At 36.1% G+C, this 21071-nt stretch overlaps 1 protein-coding gene across 1 annotated transcript in view; it reads left to right on the plus strand.

The window, feature by feature from the left end:
• Positions 1–21071, plus strand: part of Ctnnd2 (catenin delta 2) — a 791514-nt gene that overhangs the window by 274767 nt on the left and 495676 nt on the right. The window contains exon 3 of the mRNA XM_051182606.1: positions 10390–10502. Within this exon, the coding sequence (XP_051038563.1) occupies positions 10390–10502 (113 nt within the window). The remainder of the gene's footprint in view (positions 1–10389; positions 10503–21071) is intronic.

The raw sequence follows: 21071 nt of genomic DNA on the forward strand, positions 1-21071 counted from the left end.
TGTCAGTATCATGATGCAGAGTTTGGATTTATTGCCATAAAATTGAAAGGCAGATGCATTCTTCTGGACTTAAGCACAGGAGATGCATGGAAGAGGAAAGGGGTTTATGGAGCAGTGAGGGAAGTTGAACTCATGCAAGTCCTTTTGAAAATGGGTATCTTGATCTGCAATGAACCTAGTCTTTCCCTCTTCATCCTTTAAACTAGAGAAGGCTACTTTCCCCAATACTGCAAGTATGTTGAAGAATTACCAATCTGTCTTGTCATTGCCTTTGGGTATTCCCAAATTTGACAGTTACCCTATTAAAAGTTAAGGATCGTGTTAGAAGGAGTTAGTTCCATCGCAGTGTGAACTTGAACATCACAGTGGAGATTTCTTCTAGTGTCAGGATAATCACATCATTTTATTTCCAGATGTGTGTAGGAGAGAGAAAGTAAAGTGAGCAATATGAATAGATGAGTTTTACTTATTCTCCATTAAAGAAATTTATATTCCAGTTATGGCTGCATGATTTCTGGTTCTGCAGGCTACATGAAAACAGTGTATGTGATTGGAATCAGTGTTTTCAGACAGTGGGATTCTGAATACTTAGATTGGTTTAGACTTTCAGTTCAAGGTTTACCTAGCTTTGTGGAAACCACTTAACACCTTTATTTCTGAGATGTCTCCAACAATTAAATGTTGACTTTGTTTGGATGATATGTGTTGGAATGAGTAAGTAATGGCATGGGAGACACTTAGCCAAGAAAGATATAATTTACTAATTATTTATCTATTGACTCAGTCATCATCTGTTGAGGACATTTTATACCAAGTGAGAAGAAATACTTGAGTAAATTATAGCTTCTAAGACAATGTATAGAGTTGAAGAGAAAAAAAATAGACATGGGGTTAAGTGAGTTCAATATACTCCAAGACTACTTATATTCATTGTCTTTGGGATGGTTGTGGAGCCAAGACTAATATGACCAATGCATGTGAATAAATACTTAAATCATTGACTGTAACTATTATGTTCTATTGCCATAAATATAATAGGTACTTCTAGCAGATGTGTACATCAAACTTATTACCTGAAAAAAAAAATACCAAAATACAAAGTCTGGAGCCCTTCTATATACAGATTTATATTCTGTAGGCTAAAGATTTACAAGGCATTGTGATTTTTTTCTAGATATTACTTAGTATAGCTAACAGTCATCAATATAATTTATTCTAAACTTTTAATCAAGGCCAGTGGAATTAGTATCACCTCGAACTATGCAGAAACTGATTTTGCTAATTTCTAGGTGTCTCTCAGCTGAATTAAGTGAATGAGCTGACATACTTTAAATAGCTGACAAGGCCTTTGCTAAGTTAAAGTGGCAGAGCATTCAGATTAGAGCCCACTGAATGAAAGAATTGGTCAGAAAAGATGTTTTCTTATGTTTCATTGTGTCTACTCTGGAAAGGTGCCTACGAGTCTGCTTCAGAGTGCTGATTCCTGTCATCTGCTGTCTTGCTAGGTGACCCAGAATGACACCATGGTTGTTAAAAACATTTATCTGTCAGCTTTGTAAACTTTTGTAGACAGCTCTTCGCCATAGTTTTTGACTCTCCAATGAGGTCTACAGAGCTGAACAGCTGACATTGATTTGTTCCATTCCATCTTGACATCATGGCTTGTTTTCCCCACATTTGTTGGACACTTGACTGTAAGATTCCTATTATTACCCTGTCATTTCACCATTCTCTTTTTAGACGTGCTTTGCAATGTATCTCAGTTGGACAGAATTAACATTTCCAGAAGGTGGTGGCTATGAAGTCAAGTCATTCATGCGAAATGGGAATTCAGTGTTATATAAGAAAGTAGGTCATTCAGGATTATTTATATCCAAAGCCCTTGATTCATCCAAATAAGAGACATTAGGGTACAAGATATTACCTCTGAAGTCAGATGTTGAAATGGAGAAGCCACCACACTGTACCATTACCTCCTCCCTGGTAAATCATCATCCAAAGATAAGATGTAGGTAGCAATAATGACCAAAATTAACTTCAGCCACCACCATTTTGCTATGGGATTGAAAGTGTGCTGCTGTGAGAGTCCTTGAAAGCATTGTCATAGAACCTGAAGACAGAGATAGCAGTGATTTTTAATCCTCTCATTATATAATTAACTGACTTGATTATGTTAACACTAGTGCATGTAAGGATCAAGTCTCATCTGGAGGCAGAATAGCCAGTATACTGAGAAAATAAAGGAATGTATAATCTTGTAAGGGGTTCTGAAAAAATGTACAGTCCTGTGGATCCACTAAATCTGTGGTTGTGTTGGAATTGGAAGTTCTTAGATGGGACTAAGAAAGAGTTCAGACTAGGGCAAGGGTTCATTAGTATTGTCTAATCCACCATCAAAAGAAGCCAACATCAAATACAAAAAGGCTATGGAAAAGCAGAACATTGGTTCCCAAGAAGGTTTAGTTGTTAAAATTCCTCCCATAAAGAGTTCAGGCCTGAAAATTGACTGCTATATTTATTTCTCACCCACTGATTTGCTCAAAATAAAATAAAGTATGAACCCAAATTCCAGAAATAGAGGCCACAGGAAGAAAGTTGACCAAATCTTAAAGTATCAGACATTCAGAAAAATAAAAAAAAAAAAAAAACCTTTCTTTCAAAGCAGGAGTGTGACAAGCACCTTGGTGTATGGCATGTTCATGCTTTAAATGGGAACATAGGAACCAAGCTGTGCAAACCCAAATATACAAACTCAGGGATTTCTACAGTTGGAAGTAGGTGTTCTTCTTTGCTTTGAAATTCTGAATTTTCTTTTAGAAATTAACTAGAACTGTTAATAAAGGTGAGCTAAACCTGTATTAACCTCTGATCTCTGGCCAAAACAGCAAGGAAACAATTTTAAAAGAACATAATGTATTAAATGAAGATGTGATAGATAAAGAATTGTGTTTCACCAAGGTTACAAAGCATCAATTATTAGAATATCTTAAATTAATTCTGTGGGGAAAACAACAGTGCAGAATAATTCAAGAGTTAGTAGAACATAGCGGCCAAAAGTAAAAATATCTTAGAACTTCCTGTTAGGAAGTATTGATGTGGTAGATGGACAAAGTGGCAGATTACTGATCACACTCAAGAAAATGGAGTTGTAAAGAATGAAAAAAGGTTAAATCCTAAGGCACTGATACAGAATTTATTTCCAAAAGTGCGTGGGGATAGAGGTATAGGTAGTATTATTTGAGGAAGAGAGCAGCTAATATTTCCACCCATCTTTCATGGGGTACCACATGGTACTCATTATTCTCAATCAAAATTATTGGGAGGAAACACAACCAGGGAACACAATCAGGCTATATTCACCATTTGTATACTCAGTACTCAAATATGAATCATTAGATATAGAACTAGAATATTTTCAATGATGCTCTCTCAAAAAAGTCTACCACATATGGAAAAGCATTATAAAATTGAGGGAAAGGGGAAAAGGACTAAAATAATTTTATGTTCATAAATTACCATATGATAATTAAGGGAACTCTTCATGACAGGGTATTTATCTCTTAATTACCAACCCAGGAACAGCAACAAACTAAAATTAAGGGAAGGAATATTTATACATGGTGAAGTAGAAAATAACACAGTCAAAAAGTAACACAGAATTTTTCAGCCTGGGGACAGGTACACCTTTTATTATGTGAGTAACAAAGATGCAATAATAAGGAAACTAGTTAGAAGAAAATTTTAAAATAATAAAGCAAAACCTTAAAATATGCTGTAGATCTGTGGTACTGAACTTCATACTGCGCAGAAAATCCTGCTGAATGACCACCAGCATTTCTAAAAGCAGCTATTATATTAAGACAAATCACCCAAAAATCTTATAACATGAGGAATGGAGAGCATATCAACACCTGCCCTGGGAGGAATTTAAAAAGGATTCTCCTTAAGTAAATAAATATCTTTGCAAGGTTACCTTCTCAACAGTAACATTGACAAGCTCAGATAACAAACACCACTTGACACCTTGAGGGGAAATAATTTCCCTCCTGGAATTTCTTACTCTCATACCTAGCCCTAGTATTAGGTGTGTGGATATTCAAAGTCTTACAAGAATTAATTTCATTCTGTTTATCTTGAAAGATAATTTTTTAATCAAGAGAGGGAATCAGGAGGAATTAAGAAGAAAAAAATCTACACAAGAAAGTAAATGCTAGAGTACAGAATCCTGGCAGTCCACAAATGCACAGATATGGAAGGTTCGAACAAGCCAGAAACTTTGCCAAAGATTTCTTCCATACCTTGTATTGATGGCTTCTTTCACATAAATAGCTGGGATATTTCCGAAGACATTATATCATGAGACCTCAATTTAAGTGAATTAGAAGAATGATAATTACACATACAACTCAGCAAAGGAACAACAGCAAAGACATCCAACTGTGCTAACAAAGTAAAAAACAAAAACAAAAACAAACAACAACAAAAAAAAAAGAATTGAAAGGTAGGTATTAATCATTAATGGATATACTGGTTTGCTATTTGTCCTACAGCATTATTCCCATAATTGTTTCTGATCATGAAATGTATTTTGTGGGAATTACCTTATACTAAACAACCTGCCTTTTGTTATCTTAAGCAATTCACTCACAAACAAATATGGCTTGAGCCAACTAGTGACTAGCATTTTTCTCAGAAGTAAAATTACAGATTAGAAAGCAGTCCCTTCTACATGATTCTTTCCACCCTGCAGGGACAGACACTGAATAAAATAATGAGTATAAATGCAGTGTAGTAACAAATTATATTATTGGGTCTTTGGATGATGTAATCTCATCATACATTATTTTCATTTTACTCATCTAGTTTAACTGATCAAATGTGTATATTCACTTGTACAATGTATTTTGAAATTTATATATGTCACAAAGTGGCTCATATTAAATACAACTTCTCTCATCTCACACACTTAGCATTTTTGTGATGAGAACCTGCAAGTCATATCTCATCAATAATCAAGAATTTAATAGATTGTTGTCAATTATCACCTCCATAGTGCACATTCGACTTCTTGCTTGAACCTGCCTTTCCTACATAATTGAAAATTTCTGTCCATTGACCAGATCCACTAATCCACTAATAATACCATGACACACAGTCCTGGGGTAACTGGCATTCTCCTTCTGTAAGTTAAAGTTTAGATCCCCCATAAAAAAATGGGAGTGTGCTTGCTGTGTTTCATTTAACACTTTCCATTCTCATGTAACTAGACACACCAGGAGGAACATGATCTTTTTAGTGTTATGGTGGAGAATCCCGAAATCTTCACTAGTGTGGATATATGCATCGTCCATGGTTTTTTCTACCCATTATCCTCAGGCCTGACCCCACTCTGTCAGAATACATAATTACCTTTCTCAACACTTGTAATGAGTCCTTTTGGGTTCCATGCACAGGACTCTTTTCCTCTTCATGATGGAAGGAAGGCAGTGAAAACAGCTCAGCACATTAAGGACACATGGAAGGTCTTCAGACATTCTTGAGAACAGCCTCCCCATTCCATCTCCTGCTAAGCCTAGGTGCAGAAGTCTTGAACCTCTTGTTATTTGTTTCCTGCAAGCAAACCACATTGTAGCATAAATGTAATTTCTGTCCCGGAGTCCAATCTGTCTTCTCTTTGCTAATCCAATGTCTGGTCTTTTGTTTACCTTCCCATACTAATAAAAGCATCACAAGTTTACTTTATTCAGTTCATGACCCAGTCCCAGTTTTCACCATTCTCGAGTCCATTTATGCCTTCCCAACTGATGGCCCATCACAGTGCTACATAAAACATGTATTGAAGGAACTAGATGAAGTGTGTGTTTTCTCATCTTAGTTTTCATGCTGACTAGCTAAGCCCTCTCAGGAGACTTTATGTGATTTTAGACAGTTAAAAACATTTAATAAACTCCATTTAATTAAAGGAAATAAATTATTAATCCAGGCTCCTCAGGACAAAGTTATAAAACTATATGATTATTTTCTTAATAATCCAAATGTATTATATGAGTCAGTGATGTGCTGTTCTTAAGTAAGACTATTTATGTCTTCTCATGTACATTTTAATAAGCTTGGAGTCATAGATCTGATGTTTATAACAAATGTTTGTTCCCTATGAATCTGCACAACACCTATATGTTGGAGGAACAGGGAAAAGGGATGTGTAGTGCTACTTTGTATTTCTTAAAGTGTCCTTCACTGCAGGTCATTCTCTCTAACCCTTGCACAGGATTCTCATCAGATCCTGGTGTCTCTTGCCAGTATCCACACTGCACGTTTTGTAGTCTAATTTGCATTTCTTCTTCTCCACTGGAACTGCACAGGTGAAGGTCTTAGTAAATAGTTATTCTAGATTCCCTTATGCCTGACTTTTATTGTCTAGTCTGATCTCCAAGTCTATTCATTTTTTCCACCTTATTTCAGGACAGCTTCATTTTCATTGCACTAATTCAGTACCATGTAGCTGTGAACATCTAGTGTTGTCTATTTCACTATGTACTTTTCTTTTTCCAGTCAGTCTCATACTAGTCTCCAGATCTGACTAGTGTAGTCTCTCTTCTTGATTGCTTTGGCAACTCACATTCTCTGAAAAGAACTGAGAGCTTATTTAGGCCTGAGAGGTATGCTCTTTCTCTAAACACCATGCTGATATAACATGTTATCTTTCCACCCGCCATGGGTGGAAAGTAGCTCCCATGGCCACACAGTCACCTCCATTCTAGGAATGTCGTGGTTGCTCTAGATGCAGATGTATTTTGGTCAAATTGAGGGTCTCTGCCAAAGGAAAACAAACCCACCTCTGAATAGTCCATTATTTGTCCCATCAAGTTACAGCTCTTTGCAGGTCAGTTATTAATCTCGATATAAGGCAAGTATAGGATGGTTATAGACCAAGAATTTATACATCCAGTGAGCCTTCCTCATAATCCTTGAATCATTTTCTTGGGAAAAGGGAGATACTGTCTGTGATCAAACTGTCTATGATGTAGAAAGACATAAATACCAATGAAAAAACAAACAAATGCCACTGAAGTTCCCAGGTTCATATATTTTAAAAGGGTTTCCTTAGGTTCAGAGACTCTAATTCAGCAGAGAGTAGAGAATGGAAGCAGAGTACAAAAGTTACTAAAGACCAGAGAATGAATCAGCTGAAGACACAGGAGAATATTGTTTCTGGTGTTCAGACAGATCTAGCAATACATGCTATCCTCCTCTAGTAGGGCCAGGCCTCCCTTCTATTCATGATGGACTGAGTAGAGTTCCAATACAGTCTTGGAGAATGATTGACACTAGCTTAAAAGCCCTGCTTTCCCAAGTAAATCTTTAGTATCCAAGGAATCAAATTGCCTTCTAGTGATTGCATAGTGCCTCAGAAGATAACTGGTCATTTTTGTAGGAATATGAAGATGTTCAGAACCCCCCCCCAAATAAACTACAAAGTAAAAACAGAGGTACAGAGGAGCCAGGACTGAGATGCACACTGAAGACAGAAGTCAATCAGCTGGATCTGACACAAAATTCTGCAACTAACAAATACTGACACCATAGTAGTAACATGGGTATAGTCCTCCATGTCAATGAGAAGCCCAGACAAATGACCCAAACAAAGCTGTTGCGATTTTTATTTACTTGCATCTGAGATAAAATACTTGGGGAATAATTAATGAAATATTGAATAATGCAAGAGAAAAGATTATTTAACTTGACTATACCAACAAAAAACACACAAAATGAAGCACGAAGAAAATTAAACAATTCATGAGTTAAGGGTTAGTTTTAAGTAACATGTATTCTCACTGAAGGAAAGCTCGAAGTAAAGAACATTCATAATGATAGTGTTTAATTTTTCTTGCATATAATGGAAGCTAACAATTTACAAGTCTGATCAGCTCAGTGAAAGCTAAGTAAATATTATATCAAGAAACATTATCAAATTTCACATAATCAATGATGGAGAAAACTATATTAAAGGCAGAAAAGAAAAATACCATTTCTATAATGTTATAAAGGCAAGGCAAAAGTAGACTTTTCAAAAATTTTGGTCAGAGACAGTGTAAGTGAGAAACATTATGGAAAAATACCTTTAAAGTTGAGATCTTTATTATTCTTTACTTCCGAATAGTATTCTGTCATGCACATGTACTATATTTTCCTGATGCACTTGTCAGCTGTAGGACATGCTGGTTGTTTCTATTTCCTAGTTACTGTGAATACAGTATCAGTGAACATGGCAATTATCTGTGTAGTATGATGTTAAATCCTTTGGACAGATGCCAATGGTATAGGTCAGCCCTAAACATGTATACAAATGTGCAACTTTGAATGGACTCTGCAGATTATTTATAATAATACATATTTAACAATGAGTAAAGAAAAGATCAATAATATGAGGAGGAGTTAGGGGCCATAACAAGTGTTGGAAGGGAGAAGGAGGAGTGGAAATGATGTAAATACAGTGTACCCATGCATGAAATTCTCAACAAGTAAATTTTAAATTAAAACAAGATAGTGTAAAAATAAAGATATATTCAAGTCTTACATATTTCAAAATATTCTCCCTCTTAAAAACTTACAGAGTAGGAAATATTCAAAGATGTTCATCTAAAAGATGGATGCTGTGTCTATTTAAAGGGATTCCAAATGCTGGAAATTCTTATTATCTGTTCCTAATGCAGTTTTCAAATGAAAATTTGCCACTATCCTGATTTCCCATCACTCCTGACCATTGACTGTCTCCTGTCATTCCTTGACTTGATGACACTTCCCATCACTCCCAACACTTGATTATCTCTCGTCACTCAGGGCTATTTTCTTCTCAGTCACTCCTGACCATTGACTATTTCCATCACTCTTGGCCAAGATACTTTTTCCCATGGTCCTGACTATTGAGGGTCTCTCATCACTTTTGACAATCAACTGTCTCCTTCATTAATAACAACATTGTTTCCCACCTTACCTTATCGTTAACTGTCTTCCATTGTTCCTGTTTGAATGGCATGAAGAAAGCATACTGTGAGAGTAGCTGCTAGCAAACTGCATGTCCTAAGTGTATGTCACTTGATTTTGTGGATGAGATTGTTGTACTGTGTCTCCATAATAGTATTCTATGGAGAAATTGAAATACAGTGATTTAAACACAAGTCATAGACTTCCATCTGGCTGGGAACAACCCTTTGTGGTCTTTAAGTTCATTGTTTTAAAGGTACATTCAATACAAAAATATAATGTGGTTTCCTGTAGCATGGACAGATTTAAGACCCAATATTATTGAAATACTAGAAATGAGCAAGTAGATATTTCTGCGAGGATGAACTTCCAAAGAAATAGTTATTTAGTGAGGAGGACAGGTTATAAGTCAGAGATTCATTCAACAAGGATCTTCATGTTCACTTTGTACCAGAAATCATTTGTAACATTCAGAATTTTAGAAGGAGAGACTGAAATTGACCACCGTGCTTCCTCAGCTGTACCACTGTGGTAGTAAGAGCAGTCTCTCATTTGCAAAATGGCTTGTACTTGAATCTCCAATTAATGTCAATATTTAAAAAAAAATCTACTTTTATGAACAATACATTTTGGTTTTGGGTTTTTTTGTTAAAAAAAAAAAAACTAAAGGAATTATCACAATCTGTAATAGAAGAACCTCATCCAAAAATTCTTCTTAAATTTTTTTCAGTTTTTTGAGATAGGGCTTCTTTGAGTAGCTTTGGAACCTATCCTGGAACTCTGTAAATCAGGCTGGCCTGGAACTCACAGAGATGTGCCTGCGTCTGCCTCCTGAGGGCTGGGATTAAAGGTGTGTACCACCACTGCTCAGGGAGAGTTTTTAATTTTCAAAATAGTCTACCTCTACCCTACTTTTATGTTGCAATAATATTTTTTTCCTTCCCATTCCTGAAGTATAACTGTGCAGATAATTCAATTTTTGAACTAGTTAAACATGAAATTGCAAAATAATAACTTAAATTTTTTTCTTAAGTATGTGACATCTTATAATTTTGCTTGTTAAATGACAGGATAAAAATTATAACTAAGATATATAATAAAAGTGCTTTAGCTGGGCATTTCACTGAATTCTCACATCCTGTTTATGAAATTAGTATTTTAGCCCATTTTAAATATGATGAAACAGGTAATAAATACCTTATATTGTGTCTTGGGGCCAGGGTCTTACATATCTGTCTAATTTTCAAGACCTTGCCTTATTATACAGCAACAGCCTCTGTTTCTCAAAGTTGATGCCTTGAAACAAAAATCTTATTTTCTCCATCCGTCATCCTGCCATCTTGGTTCTAAACTTTGTGTTGCATATAGATGCTACCATTTATCTTTTTGTTGGGTTTCTTTCAGGAATTACAGTTTGAAAGGCTGACGCGAGAGCTGGAGGCTGAAAGGCAGATCGTGGCCAGCCAGCTGGAGCGATGCAAGCTTGGCTCAGAGACAGGCAGCATGAGCAGCATCAGGTATGGGCCCTGTGCTCCCTGCATTTTCTGTACTTTGAGTTGCCATTGGAAGTGGTTGTGTTTGCTTCTTTTAAACCTAGCCAGGGAATTGGGACACTCAGTCAGATGGGAAAGAAATTGTATGTGACCTGAATTAAGATGTTCAGACGTGTCCGGAGTAGCCTGATTTGTACTTGAAACTCTTCTCAACAAAATTAGTGCTTGCCCTGAATACAAAGTGTGCAATTTTTACACAATTTCACACAAAGGGAAGCTTTGCTGCCGCAGTCAACTTGCTGGGATGGGAAGATGCCAAATCACAAGTTTTATCCTCCCTCCCCAAATGACACTGAACTTTGGGTTATTGAAATGAATGTTTTGATAGAATCCAAGTTGTTTGTTAATATATAATGCTGTTAAAAATTACTCCTTCTTGGGACCGTGTGTAAGATTTAGCTTTCTATTCTGAAACACAGTGTACTTCTTTACAGTATGTTTGGTGTTGTACTTTGGGCATTTCACATCTGTAGGAAACAGTACCACTTTGGCAAATGCATTCCAGTGTCTCTCTGACTGAATGCCATAGCAGTTTGTTGATCATTAATAGACTGAAGCAGGGAGGCTGTTTAGAGGCTGCCTCTCTTCCGTACCATGAATTAAGGACTTAGGCTCCTTCCACGGCCAGGGCTATGACATGACCTGTGGAATCATCCCCACTTGCATTTTTAATTGCCTCATTGCTTTCACAATCCACTTGTGGGAGCCAGCACCATAGTCTGCCATGGGTGGAAGTATGACAGAGATTCTATTCTTAGGCTGTCCACACACTTTATTCTGAAAGGTAGATCATGAATTTCTTTGGCTCTTTGTTCCAAGCTCCAACGTGAGAATTAAGCCACATAGTATCACTGGTCTTCTAATATTGTTCTTTTCTTATTTCACTGTAATCAGTTTTTGGTAGAAGCCTTTGTACCCTGGGTTTATGGACCAGGTGACTATCATGGTGAGGGTGTTGTTTTCTATTTGCAATGTCTTATTTTAGGTATGTGTCTTAGTTTCATTTTTATTGCTATGAAAAGACACCCAAAGCAAGGCAACCAATAAAGGAAAGAACTCATTTGAGGCCTACAGTTTCAAAGGGTTAATTTGAATCCATCATCAAACATGACTGGAAAGGAGGAGGTGGGATTATGAAGCTACATGTGATCACAGACAGGAGGTTGACAGAGATAAAAGTGGGCACCCTGTTGGCCCTCTCCATTCCCCCTTTTTATCCAGTCTAGGATACTAACACATGGGATTGTGCTCTTCACATTCAGCTGGATATCTTCTCTTCAATAAAACCTTCCTGGGGGAAAAAAAAAAAAAAAAAAAAAAAAAAAAAAAAACAACCTCTCATCTTCTCCTAGGTAATCCTCAATCTCATCTGCTTAATAATGAACATTAACCATCATGCCCTGGTGTACGTAGCAGCACACTGGTGCAGCACACCAGTATTTCTGTGGTCTCTGAAACTCATCCTGAAAATGACCAAGCATCTGGATGAACCAAAGCAGGATGGATAAGGAAAGGACAAGTGTACTGTGTCTGCTTTAGTTTCTTAAGATTGAATGAGAGCAATCAATGGTGAAAAGAAAAATAATTCATTCCACATTGCAGTTGTAGAAGTCTGAGGAACCTAACAGCTAATAAGTCTGTCTGATTTCATAGGTCTATATGCACTAAATTGACAGATGTTTTGGTTCGAACTCTGGTATCTTATTGGATCTTGAATCCAATTAGGAAGAGTTTAGTTATTCCCATGATATTTGTGCCACTATTTTTACCAGTGGGCATGTTCTGTATGATACTTTCTAATGATATTGTCTAAAGGTATTTTTACCATTTTATCCCTATTGCTTTTCTTGTCCCTTCATACTACTGCTGATCTCTTTGCTTTTCCCAACTAATCCTTTCACTTTCATGGCATTTGAATGCCTCTACATGAGTGTGTGTAAGTGTGTGTGTATGTATGTATGTATGTATGTATGTATGTATGTATGTATGTATGTTTCTCAACATAATGAAATATGTTTTCTTATAAGAGCATAGGTTATAAGATCTTTCTAGGAGCATAAATACCTTACATCACTGGGCCACTAAGTGCCTTTAGATCCTCTGGGAATGATATGGATGTCCACTTTGGGGCTGAACATTCAACAACAGTCACTTATTTTCAGCCCTGGACAAATTCCAAGTCTCAGCAATTTGTCCACTGTAAAAAGGAAGCTTCCCCAACCAAAGCTGGCAGCAACACCAAGCCACAGGGGATAAATGTAATTATTTAAGAGGCATGTTGATTGGAATATCATGACCATTTGACAAAGCATCAACAGTGACTTCCCTTTTAGGACCTATGATTGTTCTATGCATGGATTTTGATCAAATTCACAGTACTCAGCACAAATTCCCTACTAGTTTCCAGTTGGTTACTCCATGTCTATTATTCCAACTAGATACAATTTGTTTCACCTGTAGGTAGTATAGGACACAGATTCCACACATATGGAAAGGTTTTTATAACAGTTCTCCCTCGGCTTGCACTTTTTACCCATTTTACAATTCTCCCTCAGCTTACATTCTCTCAGCATACATCTTCTTATATTCTAAGGATGACCCTGGAGAGAGGAAACTGTCATCTCATTTCCACCTTGATTTGCCTGTATGCTGCTCATAGAACATGTGATGTCTTCAGTAGTAGTGTTTAAACATTACATTCTGGTGGTGACACAATCACAAACAATTGTATGCTTTGTGTGTGTGTTGGGGGGGGGTGGTTACTCAGCAACCTCCCCCAATGAACAACATGAAGACATGTCTGGGTCTGTCCCCTTGCCTATTTGGCAAGGCCCTTTAACAGCATTCTCAATATCTTTTTCCATATAGTCATGCCTCATCCATTCTTCCTTCATCTAACTGGTGACTCATCTATGTGATGCATAAGTCTAACTGAGAGAGACACTTCACAGCTTCTGCTATTCATGTATATACAACACATTCCATTCTAGTTGTTATTACCATGTGATTCCTTTTTTTTCTAAAACTTTTTATCTCTTTAGCCTTGTTACTTCCTCCCATGGCTACAATCACGTATGTGAGAGTTTGTGTCCTCCTGAGCATCTCTTTATTCAGTCCAGACGGAATTAGATGTTACTTCTTTGGTATACTTACTTTCTAATAATGCATGTTATAGGTGGGGATTGACACTCCATGGAATCTTCAATAACTTCCTGTTAGAGGGTGTTATAACTGTCCCTCAAAATATGAGGAGATTCTGTCAAGTGCTACTACAAATTTTTAAAAATCCAAATAGATACCCAATTATATTTCTTGGTTTCAATGGGCAGGAAAAATACAATAGAGTGAAAAAGAATTCAAACTATAGATAAATATATCTTATAGACCACCCTAAGGGAGAAATGGCTTTATATTTTTATTTTCTATATTAATGGGAGTACATGTGAAATGTATAATCTAAAAGTAAATACATGAATAAGTAACATGATACTTTATTACTATTATGATTAAGCTGTTTACATGTTCTTTTCCTCCTATAATGGATACTACATATTGGGTATATGTACATGACAGAAATTTATTTCTTATAGCCCTATACTCCATTCATGGAAGCAGGGTCTGCAGAACTAAATATGTCCATTAGGTCACACCTTTCACCACTCTGTCAATGACTAAGATCCAACCCATTAGTGTTAGAGGGCACAAACACTGTGACATTGTCCCACTTCCTGTTGTAGGGAATAATCAATTTGTAAATGTGTAAGCTATCGCTTATATACACAAGGGTGTATGTATATCTTTAAGCAACAAAACTCATTTGTTAATTGGGCATCCCAAGTCATTTTCACAGTAATAATTTCTAAAGTGTTTTACATTGCATGTGTATTTTTATAAGGTAATGCAATGACTGTAGACATACAGTTACTTTTCTTAATTCACACTTAAAAAAGTTTCTCTCTTTAAGGTTTAGGTTTTCATTTTGTAGATGAAAAATTTGTGGCAGAAAAAAATATCGTCCAGATATTAAAGTCATATACTGATTTTTGAACCCTGGTATCTTTATTCCCCAAACACATATGTTAAAATGCCATGACACAGGACCTCCTGTTTTAAAGAACCCTCTATCTCTCCTTGAGATTATTCATTAGAACATATTTCTGAAATTTATTCTTCTACAAGTGAGCTACTGATGTAATTAAAATATATAGAAAGTCCATTCAGAATTCTCCTGTGAAGTCTGGTTCTTTCATGTACTGTTCATGTTCATTTGATAATTTTATAAAAAGTATGTCTATATAACCAGTTACCATATTAAGCATTGTTTTAAATTGTCAGTACTGATCTTTTTCAATAATTTTGTGTATTATATTAAAACGTATGAAAACTTAATGCTTATGGTTACTAGTTACTTGGTAGTTTCTCATGAATAATGCATCTAAACCTTTCTACCATTTTTTTTTTTTTTGGAGCCAAGCTCTTTTCTAAAATGTCATTTCAAGCAAGTAGTATGTATTTTAATTCTAGAAATAATCAATTCACAAAATTTTATTCACAGATATTTTATCATAAAACAGATGGTGGAAGAGAACTATAATGGATTTTGAAATTTAACATTTTGATTGTGAGAGAACTGAAATCTGTAAGCATTTAATTAGCCTAAAAGATCTATTCTGTGTGTACTTCCGTCTTTGTAAATTTTCTCTAAGAGATGTGAAATAATGAGTTTTTAAGTTACATAAATTGTACTTTAAATTCACCATTGTTAGGCTAGGAAAGTGGCTCATAAGTAGAGTATTTGCATAGCCAGCATGAGACCCTGGATTTAATCATCAGCACCCAATACTAACAGAGCTAAACACAGGACCATTGCATTTCTAGATATTGACTAGCTTTGCCTTAGGATATGCTTTCCATGTCTTTAAATTTCAGGTTCCTAGCTACAAAGTTTTGACAATGCTTTTCTGTATGTCTGCAAAGATAAAAGGAAGGGTATAAGTGCATAGAAGGTTCATAGTTTATCACCAGTAAGTCATGTGTGTTTTTCTGTTTCAGAAAACACACAGAAAACCTTCTTATTGCAGTGTCTTGCTTAATTATTAAGCAACACAGATTATACAAACCTAATTTCCTTTCACTCTGGAGAAAAATTTGTGTCAGGAAGTACAGTATTTGTGTTCACAATCAAGACCAGAAAATGACAAGGTACAAGGAAAGAAAACTCACACAGGGCAACTTACCAAACTAATTTTGTTTCATTGATTTTATGTATGGTATTTTTTTTTCTATTTCACAGATGTCAGCTTTGAGTTTTATTACTTTTCCATTTGAATCTTTTTGGGTGTTGTTATTCTTATATTTTTTAAAGCTTTCAAATGTGTCATTATGTTATTTGTATAAGATCTATCAGTTGTGTTTTTGTTTTATTCGTTTTTTATTTTTAATTAGGCACTTAGAACTATTAACTTTTCTCTAGGAACTGCCTTCACTGTGTACCATACATTTTGTTATATTTTGTTTTCATTTGGTTCAAAAAGTGTTTTGTTTGTTTGTTTTTAATTTCCTTCTTTATGTCTGTTTTGACCCAACTTTCATTTACTGAGTTATTTAGGTTCCATGAGTTTGTGTACTTTCTATCATTTCTACTGTAGTTGGTATCTAGCTTTTGTGCAAGGTGAGCAGATAGAGTGCAGGGTGTTTTCTTATATCTGTTGAGACTTCCTTTGTGTTCAAACATGTGGTAAATTTGTAATATATTACTGTGGGCTTCTGAGAAAAGCAAACATATATTCCTTGGGTAGAATTCTTCATAGATGTCTGATAGGTCCATTTTATTTAACTCCAGAATTTTTCTGTTTAGTTTTTGTCTTGATGGTCTGTCTATTGCGAATGTTGAGCATTGAAGTCACCCACTATTACTATGTATAGTTCAATATGCGATTTTAGTTTAAGTAGTATTTCTTTTAAGAACTTGGGAACACTGTGTTTTGTGCATAAATATAATATTTGCTTTAATGAGCATGTAGTGTCCCTCCATATCTCTTCTAATAGGTTTGGTTTGTAGTCTCTTTTATCAGATAGTGAAATAGTGACTCCTGCGTGCTTCTTGTGTCCATTGACTTGAAATGCCCCTTTGCATCATTTTGTCATGGCCTTGTCGGTCTGTGATGGTGATGTGTGTTTCTTGGAGGCAGAAGAAAGATGGATACTGATTTCTAATTTCATTTGTTAGTCTGGGTCTTTTTATTGGGGAAATTGAGACCATTAATACAAGAGTTATTATTGAGCAATACTTAGTAAATCCTCTCATTGTGTAATGATGTGTTAGACTTCTTTTGATTAAATATTCGGTGCATATTATTCCTTGTGTCCTCTTTCCTTCTAGCATTCTCTTTAGAGCCTGGTTGGTATGATGCAGATGTGAGATGTTTATTTGTGTTTGTGATCGGTGGGTATTTCCTCACCTGTACATCAGAAAACAAATAGTCCTGGGTTTGCTCCCCCTTTTCCTCCTCAACTCTTCATCTTGCTTACACTGTCTCTTGCAGTCAGGAGGTGGGTATTTTTCTTTCTTTTTTGCATGCGTTAGTCTGTGTGAATTTCTTACACAGGACGGTGTATTCATGTAGATGCCAGAATTCCCTGTTGGTTGTCTTTCTCAATTGTTTTCCACCTCATATTTGAGACATGATCTCTCACTGAATCTGGAGGTCACACATTAATCTAGACAGGGTGGTAAACAAGCATTGGGGCTCTGATAGTACCCCTCTTTCTACCATGCCATAGAAGTTAAGCAAAAGTAGTCAGTTTCTCCAGAGGTTTCCACAAAGAATGGAAAGTGATTATTTAAAATATTTTTAAAACATTTGATGCTCAAGACCAATACTTTATACTTAACTTCTACTAGAAGCTTTCCCAATTCAAACAAAGACTCCTTGATTTGTTTCACTGCAGCCTGTGTGAATGTATTCTAATTCTCTTTTATCCAGGAGAAACTATCAGAATTTTAAATTTAAGAGATTGCTGTGTTAGCAGCAGGCAGCAAAGATGTTGCCTAATTTGTTGACAGTATAGCGGTATTCATAAGCCCCAGTCTTCTCAAACATCTGTTTGTTTAGTACCTCCAGAACTGAAGAGGTTTAAAAACTGCCACATATTGTTTCTTATTCTTCTGTACGTATTTGAGAATGTAGCTCTCAGCAAGATTTTATTGAAAAGATCTGTCCAAGGAATTAACTACTGACTTTTCTCAAATTTTAGCAATTAACCTTCTTTCCCTAATGTGTGAATGATGATGTCCACCTGTTGAGAACTCATTGTCATTTTAACATGCCTCATTTAAGGTAAATAATTAAAATGTGTCTTTAGGGACTCACATATTGCCTGTTATCTCATGAATGTCTAACAAATGCTTGGCTTTCAGTTAAGGAGTTTTAGTAGGGTGATGCTGGGGACAGTGGAGTTGGAACCTGTGAGTTCTCAATTTGAGTGTCAGCATTACACAGTTACTAACTTCATGCAGGTCCTTGTAAATGTTCCATAACTACTTGAATTTGGGAGAATGATTACCTTTTAGGTTTGTTACAAGGATTGCTTGTGGAAACAGAGAAAATGATTAGTCTTTGGCACAAAATATGTATTTGATATATATGGACCAGTCTTAAAGTATTGTTTATTGCTTGCTTTATCAAGTGTTTATGTCACATTCACAAGAAGGCAGAGAATGGCCTGCTTTTCACACAGACAGACAGACAGACAGACACACACACACACACACACACACACACACACACACACACACAAATGGTTTTTGTTCTGTTTCTTTTAGTTGGTGGGAGTATATGATTATACCAAACTACAGATAGAGTTTTCAACTATTGCCATTTGTAGCCAGAAATGCCACAGTAAAATTATGTATGTAATAGGTCTGTGATAGTATAGCCAGGGCAACATTTATGATGGCATCTTTAGTATGAAATTTGTAATTGATCTCATACTGATTATTGCTTGATGCCACTGCAATTCTTAGGTCTTCCTTGGACTATTGATAAGGTTCATTTAATTCAAAGCCACCTAGTACCAAGAAAGATTGCTACCAATGAGATTAATGTGGGAATAGATAAAATTTGTATTATCACTTAAACCGCAGAATGGTTAGTGTTTATTGAATACCAGGAAGTGTTTGTTGGAGGCATTGAAACTAAAGTTATTGTGTTGTACAGGTGTCCAAAAATTGAACTCTGCCAATTGCCATATAGGTAGGGGCCAAGGGCAGTGCCAAAGGAGAAGCAATGGATGTGGGTTTTGATACCCTTTAGTAAAAAGAGGGATGCAGACCATCAATTATCCATCCATGCACTAAATCAAGTAAGCCATGGCCATGCCATGTGCCTCACAATGTAAGATGCTGGAAAACAGCTATGTATAAGAAAGGAAGATCGCTGTCTGTCATGCAAACTGCAGGTTGACTCACATGGATCAACAGGCTGTTCTTCAGTGACTGATCCCTGAAGGGCAGGAACTAGGGATCAGAAATAGGGAAATTGGGGTGGGAAAGCCTTGCTCTGTTTTATGAGAAACAAGTTCATTGAGAATTACATCTTTTTTTTTTTTTCATGTTCTTTTTCTTTAATTTGTGTAGCACATTTGGCCTGAGCAATGGGGGTCTCCCACATACAGCAGAAGCAAAATTAGGCATTTAACAATTTGGTTTATTGAAAAGGGAGATGATGATGAAATTTATAAAGAGAAAAGTAATGCATTTTTATGAGGTGTCACATACTGCAATATTCAGTGGTGCATGAAAACTGACAATACTAATATCCAACATCTACTTTTATTTTAAGAAGGTCATCTGCTCACTTCCACTCTTTTTAAGCTGCCCTTCTAGATATGAACATTTCTTTCAGCTTTACTATTTGACAAACTTTTATCTCTAGAGGCCCAATCTACTAGGAAATTCCAGATATAATACTGTGTGTGTGTGTGTGTGTGTGTGTGTGTTATATGTATTCTTATATAATACCGTTTTTATGTTTTAAAATGTATTCTTACATAATATTGCTTTTATATGTATTCATTATCCTTTGCTTCTTACACTCCACAACTTCTTTCTCTTCCCCTCTTATATGAATGAAGGCTAAAGAAAGCAATCTTAGGAGAAGAGACTACGCTACTGAAGACATGGCACATTTTCAACTAAAGAGAATGTAGTAGCTCTTAGTTTGGGGTAAATCACACTGCAGGTGTGAAAAGTTAAGATGCAAACCTGGGCTGTCTAGTCATCTTCTATACCTGATTCACAAGCTGGTAGAACAGCTTCAAGGATATAAAGAGCAAGTGGCCTCGTTCTTAAGTTACCAGCCAGAGGCTAGCTGGTGGGACAGCCAGTAAGTTACCCTGCTATCAGTGTAACAGACATCCAGAGTTAAAAAGAATTACAACATCTTATATAATGGTTTGCAGGAGAGAAATGGGTCAGAGTCAGCCAGAAGTTATCATTCAGTAGGATAAAATCAGAAGGCAGGTAATCTATCAGTGTTTCAAAGGAGAACAGGAAATCTCCTCTTGTGCTCTACAACCTTGGGAACTGAAACCTAACTCCTTTGAGGCCCTGGTCCCAGCCCCAGGTTTAACCCTGTCATGTCTGCCCCCCCCCAGGCAAAGATACAGAACTAGGTTCTCTTTGTCCTTTCATCAGGACCTCTGAGAAAGCTTGATTGGCCCAGCCATCATAACTTACTGCCGTCTCAAGAATGATACTTCAGTTAGCATAGATGTGGCAACATCTTGTCCAGGTGGGAACAGTTCTCTTTCATATCCATAACAAAATGTCTGCTGAGGTAAGCCCTGTGTTTTTTATAGACTACTCTTTCCCCAAAGAACACACACAGAGAGATGATCAGAAATTCAAAGGAAGGAAACTAAATTGATTGCTTTCATTCAGGGAGGGGCTATAGAGGTATGCTTTACCCTTAGCGTTGAATATTTGAGGAAATTAGACCACTAGACTCACTAGTGAACTAGCATTCCAGAGAAGAAAAGTTAAGCACAACCTTATTTTGTGTGCAATACTTGCGGTCAGAACAGGGGAACCATAAACTAATGAAGAAACAAAGCTCCAAAGAATATTTGAATTGTTTTAAAGAAGTAATGAAAACAGAAGACTAAGGGAATCTTAAGTAAAACGTAGAGAGAGGAACTATTGGTGGTAACATCAGGGGATTGGATTTCCAGTTTTTCACAGAAGATTTAATTGGCCTCATTCCAGGGAGAATTATTTCATTAGCAATCAGGAAAGTACAAAGCAAGTGAATCTCCAAGATGCTTATTAGATCCAGTAATATTTCCAAATGAATCTATTCTCAAATAGTAGACTCTATTATATACTGTTTTTTAAAAAGGTTTCATTTATTATAGGGCTTTAGTTGTAGTGGAAAAAGAACATATTTAAGATTGTGCTATATAAATACAATTTTCAGAAACAAATGTTATTTCAAGATTGTAGCATGCACCATTAGACTATAGTATCTACAC

Source organism: Phodopus roborovskii, unplaced genomic scaffold (genome assembly GCF_943737965.1).
Source record: "Phodopus roborovskii unplaced genomic scaffold, PHOROB, whole genome shotgun sequence".
Taxonomy (NCBI): Eukaryota; Metazoa; Chordata; class Mammalia; order Rodentia; family Cricetidae; genus Phodopus; species Phodopus roborovskii.